This window comes from Dipodomys merriami, unplaced genomic scaffold (assembly GCF_024711535.1).
Source record: "Dipodomys merriami isolate MVZ:Mamm:240054 unplaced genomic scaffold, mDipMer1.0.p SCAF_177, whole genome shotgun sequence".
NCBI classification, from domain to species: Eukaryota; Metazoa; Chordata; class Mammalia; order Rodentia; family Heteromyidae; genus Dipodomys; species Dipodomys merriami.
The window spans coordinates 1,270,350-1,277,592 of record NW_027203126.1 but is presented as its reverse complement, the minus strand read 5'-3'; the positions used below and the strand labels follow the sequence as shown (position 1 = coordinate 1,277,592).

Genomic DNA, 7,243 nt, shown 5'->3' with positions numbered 1-7,243 from the left:
AACTCCAATCCTCAGATCTCAGCCTCCAGAGTAGCTAGGATTACATGCGTAAGCCATGGGCGCCCAGAAGGACTTGGTTTTACCCTGAGTGAGAGGGGAGCACTACGGGCTGTGAGCTGAGGAAGTGATCTGAGTTAAAGGATCTCTGGGGGCTGGGAAGGCGGCTCAGTAGTGATTCCTCAGCACCACATAATCAGAAAAAGCTAGTGGTAGAGCGCTAGCCTTGAGCTGAAGAGCTGAGGGACAGCGCCCAGGCCCAGAGTTCAGGCCCCATGGCAGACCAAAAATTAATTAATTAATTAATTAATTAATTAAAAATAAATAAATACAAAGGATCTCTGTCTGCTACACAGAGAGTAGACTCTAGGGGGCTCAGGAATCAAGAAGACCAGTTAGGAGGTTGCTAGGTTGCCAGCTGGGAGATGAGAGGCTTTTTCTCTAAATCAGTACCAGAGAGTAATAAGTGGCCAGATTCTGCACATAGCTGAAGAGCTGGAAGGATTTGTTAATGGACTGGATAAAAAGTGTGTGTCTGTGTGGTCAGAGGGAGAAGGGTTAAGAATTTCAGAGGGGGGCTGGGAAGGTAGCTCAGTGGTAGAGTGCTTGCCTTGCAAACATGAGGCCCTGGGTTCCATTCCTCAGCACCACATAAGCAGGAAACGCCAGAAGTGGTGCTGTGGCTCAAGTGGTAGAGTGCTAGCCCTGAGCTGAAGAGCTGAGGGACAGTGCCCAGGCCCAGAGTTCAGGCCCCATGACCGGCCAAAAAAAGAAAAAAAATTCCAGAGGGACTTTTGTGTGTATGCTGGACCTGGGCCTTGAATTCAGAGCCTAGACACTGTCCCTGAGCTTCTTTTACTCAAGGTTAGCGCTCTACCACTTGAGCCACAGCTCCACTTTCAGTCTTTCTGGGGATTAAATGGAGATGAAAGTCTCACAGACTCTCCTGCCTGCCTGGGATGGGTCCAAAATGAGATCCTCAGATCTCAGCCTCCTGAGTAGCTAGGATTACAGGCATTAGCCATGGGCATGGGGTTTAAATGGTCCTCTCTGACAATGTCCACTCCTTTGCTCACATCAAATACTCTGGAATTGAGCCTACCCATCCATTCATCCAGGCACACACCCATCTATCATCCATCCATCCATCCATCCATCATCCACCCACCCATCTGTCCATCCATCCACCTACCCACCTATCCATACACCCGTCATCCATCCACGACAGCCAGCCAGCCACCCACCCACCCACTTCTCCAATTTATTTAGCATCTGCTACATGCCAGGCACAATTTCAGACCACTATTCCCGATGACGGTGAGCAAGCTGCAGTGGCTAACTTAGCATCATCACAGTGTTTATATTTCTAAGGGGAGAGTAAGACAAAATACAGAAATCGTTATCCAACAGCGATGGTGGTAGGTGCCAGGGAAGAGAGGAATGACACATTTTTGATGAGGTGTTTGGTGCTTCGAATTCCCATATTCTGTCCACAGACTGCAGCGCCGGGAGCATCCAGGTGAGGACCCGCCACGCGCATGCGCACAAAGGGGAGGCCCCCCCCCCCAAGGCAGGTGCGGAGCACAGGCTCGCTCGAGCTGATCCTGAGGCTTGAACTCAGAGCCTGGGCGCTGTGGTTCAAGGCTAGCGCTCTACCACTTGAGCCACAGCGCCACTGTTTTGAATAGTTTATTGGAAATAAGTGTCACAGATTTTCCTGTCCGGAATGGCTTCGAACCGTGCGCCTCCGATGTCAGCCTCCGGAGGAGCGAGGGTTACAGGCGCGAGCCACCTGCGCCCAACTCGGCCTCCGAGGAGTTTGAGAACTCAGCGGGGCTGAAGCTGCGCCGGCAGCTAAGTCCGTTACTGTGACCGAAAAGCAGTCACCCAATAGGAACCTCTTCCTTAGGCTGTGGTCCCGCCCCCCAAGGCCCCTTTCCTCCTTCCGCTTCCGGCGCGTCGGCGGTCGAGAACCAACATGGTGGCGGCTGCGGTGCTGGTGTCCCGAGCTTCTCGGCTGCTTGGCCGGACCCACATCGGGCGGCCCCTGTCGAGCGGCGCGCACGGCGAGGAGGGCTCAGGTATTGGGGCTGGGTGGGCGGGGCGAGCCGCGGCGGCGCCGGGGTGAGCGGCGGGCCGGGTGACCTTGGCTTGCGGCCTTCGGGGCCCCCGGCGGGCCCGCGCCCGCGCCCGCGCGCCCAGCGGCTGTCGTTCTCCTCAGCTCGCATGTGGAAGGCCCTCACCTACTTCGTCGCGCTGCCCGGGGTGGGAGTGAGCATGCTCAATGTCTTCCTGAGATCTCGCCACGAAGAGCACGACAGGCAGGAGTTCGTCGCCTACCCCCATCTCCGCATCAGGACCAAGGTACGGCTCGAGCATCCCGAGCCTGGACGGCCGGCCTGGGCCATTTCTGCGTTTGCCCCGGCGAGCAGTGGAACCGATATTGGTTACCATGTTTGTGGAAGGGGGAAACTGAGACGAGGGGTGGGGGAGTCATGTCTCAGTTCTCTTCAAGGTCATAACACCCTGCGCCCTTCAGTTTTTCATCCCCACCTCTTGCTTTCTGATACAGTTCAGAAACAGTTGTCTCTTGCATAAAATTTAGGGGTTTGCCACCCCCCCCTTTAGAACGGCAAGGTCTGAAGGTGATTTACCTTTCGGGCTGGTTCTAACTCCTCAATGAAGCTGGCTTCCTTCCTTCCTTCCCTACCAATGCCAACCAAAGCTGGGCCTTTACCAAAAGCAGTCTTAAACACTTTACGGTCCAGGTTGGCTTCAAACAGTGACCTTGCAGGTTTGGGCCTCTAGCTAATCTGGCTCCAATTTTATGTTAAGAAACTTAATGCTGCCGCACTCCACCCCTGTGATGCTAAGGATTAGACCAAGGGCATTTTAATATGCCAAGCAAGCCCTCTATCACAGTTAGTTACATCTCCCCTCCATCCCCCATTCCTCCTTGCTCTTTAGTTATGGTATCACCTAGCTCGTGTAATTACTGGCCTTACAGGAACTTAACCTAGATTTCAATTTTGGCATCTTTGAGCTCCCTTCTACCCTGGCACAGGAGAATTAGCAATCAAACAGCGAAGTGTTTCAGCCTCAGCACTGTTGTGCAACTTCTAGTTTATTTGCTCCCATTTTCTGGAAGGAAAACCTGAGTTTTGGAGTGGGTAATTCTTAGGGAGGTAGGACTTAGTGTTGTCCCATCCATTTGGAAGGATTAGTAGCATCTTTAGGTTCTACCCCCTAGATGGCAGTACTACCCACCCCAACTGTCTCCAGATAACTGCTTCATGTTATGTGGGAGGATAAATATGGTGGAAGAAGTTGCCCTAGCTCAAGTTTGAAGGGAGCTCAGAAACCTGTTTGAATTAAGTATCTCCTCCCCTATGCCTGCCACTATCATTTAAACAAATGATTTGAAGGTTTTACCTCTAAAACCCAGCACAGGATATATTAGTTAAGGACTAATTTCCATGTTTTTGTTATCTGTGACTCTATTGTAAGCAGTTCATACCAGCGTTTTTTGTTGTTGTTGTTTTCCTGAACTCTTTCTGGAATTACCTAATTGACATCTTCACTCCACAGCCCTTTCCCTGGGGAGATGGCAACCATACTCTATTCCATAACCCTCATACAAATCCTCTTCCCACTGGCTATGAAGATGAGTAAAGAGAACCTGGACCATCACCCAGGCACCCGGGACCACAGCTTTGCTTTGGCCCATTCCTCTGCACGTGGACCAGAAAAGTACATGGGACCTTAAGCTCACCTTCCTTCTTGTATCAAATGACAATTAAACGATTTTTCCATCACTTTGCTTATAGCAGGAGATGGCTTAAATAAATAGTTTAAACTTAGGTTGGTATTGAGCTGAAAGTTGATTCTTTGTGTTTTTCTTGAGAAATTAACATTAATGGTATTCCTGTTTCTTCAGTGAAGGTCTACGCTGCTGTGTCAATGTTTCAGGTCCAGTATGGCCCACAGATTACTGTTCATAACAGGCTCCAGCTTTCTTGACTTGGGCTATCTGAGACTAAGGGAGTCAGGTCAGGGCCTGTAACAGTGGAGTTACTTGTGAAGGTGAGGTATCTGACCAACTGGATGGCAAGTCCCCAAATGATGAACAAAATGGCCATAGTTTATAGCTGTGAGTCTCTGTACAAGTGCTTTCCCTAAGTCTCAGCTTTTTCCTGCCCCAGTCCACCAGCAATGGTGAGGAATCCTCCTGGAGTGAGATAAACAAGTTCTTAGCCATGGGGTAAAATTTATCTCTCAGTCACCTAATGGTTGACACAGACTAAGAAACTTTTGGAGAAATGAAGGCAGTGAGACACATTTTTGCTTTTAACATGGGCTTTTGTTTCTGAAATTAAAACTCCTGTAGACTTAGAAATTAGAAAAAAGCCATTAAAACTGAAATGACCATAATGCAGCATCAAAATAGAAAACTTTTATTTTTTATTTTTTTGGGTCCGGTCGTGGGGCCTGAACTCTGGGCCTGGGTGCTGTCCCTCAACTCTTCAGCTCAAGGCTAGCGCTCTACCACTTGAGCCACAGCACCACTTCCAGCTTTTTTCTTTTTTGCTTATGTGGTGCTGAGGAATCGAACCCAGGGCCTCAGGCATGCAAGGCAAACACTCTACCACTGAGCCACCTTCCCAGCCCAAAATAGAAAACTTTTAAAACAAGTGAAGCAATTAGTCCTTTTCTGCAGGATGAAGTCAAAATACAATGAAAACAATCAATTTCTCAGAAGCAAATTGAAAATACTCCTTTTGAGAGGATTGTGCCCATGAAAGAAGATACTAGTAGCTAGTCTTTTGAGACTTAACAGTAGTGTGTAATTGTTTGAGCTTTGGAGTTACAGTTAAGGGTTTTTTGTTTTTGGTGGTACCGAGGCTGAACTCAAGGCCTCATGCTTTTGCAAGGCAGGTGTCCCCTCCCCCTCCCCTTTTTTTTTGCTTTATTTTATTTGTGTTTTTGCCTAGGCTGACTTAGACCATGACCCTCCAATTTATGCCTCCATTGTTACAATGAAGTTTCTTGTGTGCCAGTCCTGGAGCTTGAACTCAGAGCCTGGGTGCCGTCCCTGGTCTTTTTTTTTTTTTTTTTTTTAATTTTATTTTATTTGAGAACATACTGTACAGAGGGGCTACAATTACATGGGCAGGATAATGCATACATTTCTTACCAAGCATTGCAGCCTCCTCCTTTGTTTACCCTTCACCTCCCTTCCCAGCCTCCCCCCTCCCCCCATCCCTGGTCATTTTTGCTTAAGGATAGAGTTCTTACCACTTGAGCTACAGCTCCACTTTCAGCTTTTTGATTGGATATGAGTCTCATGGACTTTTCTGCTCAGGATGGCAATTCTCAGATCTCAGGCTCCTGAGTATCTAGGATTACAGGTGTAAGCCACCAGCACCTGGCTTAAAATGACAGGTTTGTGCCACCATGTTCAACTTTCCAACTTCTTGAGGTGGGGGTCTCACTAACATTTTGCTTTGGCTGGCCTGGAACCTGAGTCTTCCTGATAAAAAAAAGTGTGAGCCTTGCTGGGAATGTGGCTTAGTGTTACAATACTTGCCTAGCATTCATGAAGCCCTGGCTTTGATTCCTCAGTACCACATAAAAAGAAAAAGCTGGAAGTGGTTGTGGCTCAAGTGGTAAAGTGCCCTAATCACCTTGACCACCTTATCATGAAGTTCCATAATTCAATTCTAACCTTGAACAAAGGAGCTCAGGGACAGTGCATAGGCCCTGAGTTCAAGTCCCTGTACTGGCAAAAAATAAGCACTAAATAAAAGTATGAGCCACTGTTTTGGGGTCTGGGTGCTGTGTCTTAACTTTTTTGCTCAAATCTGGTGCTCTACCACTTGAGCCACGGCTCCACATCTAGGTTTTGTTGGTTAAATTGGAGTCTCACAGACTTCTGCTGGGGCTGGCTTTGAACCATGAGCCTCAGATCTCAACATCCTCTACATCCTCAGATTATGGGTATGAGCCACCAGTGCCAGAGTTTCTCATTTTTGAGACAAGACATAGCTATGTTGCTCAAGTTACTGTTTTTTGTTTTTTTGGGGTCCAGTAGTGGGGCCTGAACTCTGGGCCTGGGCGCTGTCCCTCAGCTCTTCAGCTCAAGGCTAGCGCTCTACCACTTGAGCCACAGCGCCACTTCCAGTTTTTTCTGCTTATGTGGTGCTGAGGAATTGAACCCAGGGCCTCATGTATGCAAGGCAAGTGCTCTACCACTGAACCACCTTCCCAGCCCCCGGCTTTTTTCTTTTTGCTTATGTGGTGCTGAGGAATCGAACCCAGGGCCTCATGCATGCAAGGCAAGCACTCTACCACTGAGCCACCTTCCCAGCCCCTCAAGTTACTGCTTTTTTTTTTTTTTTTTTTCTTTTTGCTTATGTGGTGCTGAGGAATACAAACCCAGGGCCTCAAGCATGCAAGGCAAGCGCTCTACCACTGAGCCACCTTCCCAGCCCCAAGTTACTGCTTTTTAAAACAAGGCCCAAGAAATTCTCAGCCTTAGCTTCCTGAATAGCTGGGACTGCAGCCATCTGTGTACTCCTAAATACTGCTACTTCAAAGAGCTATTATGGGTACTGTGTCTTCACCCTCTCAGTTGAAAATTGAAAGCATTAGCCAGGTGCTGGTGGCTCATACCTGTAACTAGCTACTCGGGAGGCTGATACATGAGAATTGAGGTTCAAAGGCAGCACAGGTAGTAGAAAAGTCTGAAGACCCTGTCTCCAATGAACAAATCGCAGTTTTTGCTAACAATTAGTAAAAAGCTGGAAGTGGAGGTATAGCTCAAATGGTAAAGTACCAGCCTTGAGCAAAATAAAGCAAAGTGAGAATGTGAAGCCCTGAGTTCAAGTCCAGTACCAGCACACAAGCAAAAAAACCGTACTAAGCATATTTCCTACAACTTTTCCCAAAAGTTTTGTTGAGTGGTGAACTTCTATAATAGCATATACTGTTTTTGTATCAGGCACACCTAGTATGAGTTATAATGAAAGAACATGGTTGGCTTATAGTTTATTTTCAGAGCTTAAATGAGACAGTCTGTAGTAAGGTTTAAGAGAATACAAGTATTTCTTAGTACATCCTTAAGATAGGCAGTTTGTAGATATTACATGACATTCTATAAAGTATGTAAATGCTCACTTGATTCTAACATTGTTTTGGTACCAGAACATAAATTTTAGAGAATTCATATAGACTTATTATGGAAAAC

At 47.6% G+C, this 7,243-nt stretch overlaps 1 protein-coding gene across 1 annotated transcript; it reads left to right on the top strand.

Annotated features, from left to right (window-relative positions):
• Positions 1-1,939: 1,939 nt before the first annotated feature.
• On the top strand, positions 1,940-3,876 carry LOC138829854 (cytochrome c oxidase subunit 6A1, mitochondrial-like). Its single transcript, XM_070026410.1, has 3 exons — positions 1,940-2,078; positions 2,219-2,361; positions 3,586-3,876. Exons 1-3 carry the CDS (start codon positions 1,976-1,978, stop codon positions 3,667-3,669), a joined length of 330 nt encoding a protein of 109 aa, XP_069882511.1. The 5' UTR covers positions 1,940-1,975; the 3' UTR covers positions 3,670-3,876.
• Positions 3,877-7,243: the final 3,367 nt, after the last annotated feature.

Coding starts and splice junctions, on each gene's coding strand:
- LOC138829854 (XM_070026410.1), top strand. CDS start 1,976: ATGGTGGCGGCTGCGGTGCTGGTGTCCCGAGCTTCTCGGCTGCTTGGC. Junction 2,079..2,218: donor GCACGGCGAGGAGGGCTCAG/GTATTGGGGCTG, acceptor CGTTCTCCTCAG/CTCGCATGTGGAAGGCCCTC. Junction 2,362..3,585: donor ATCTCCGCATCAGGACCAAG/GTACGGCTCGAG, acceptor TTCACTCCACAG/CCCTTTCCCTGGGGAGATGG.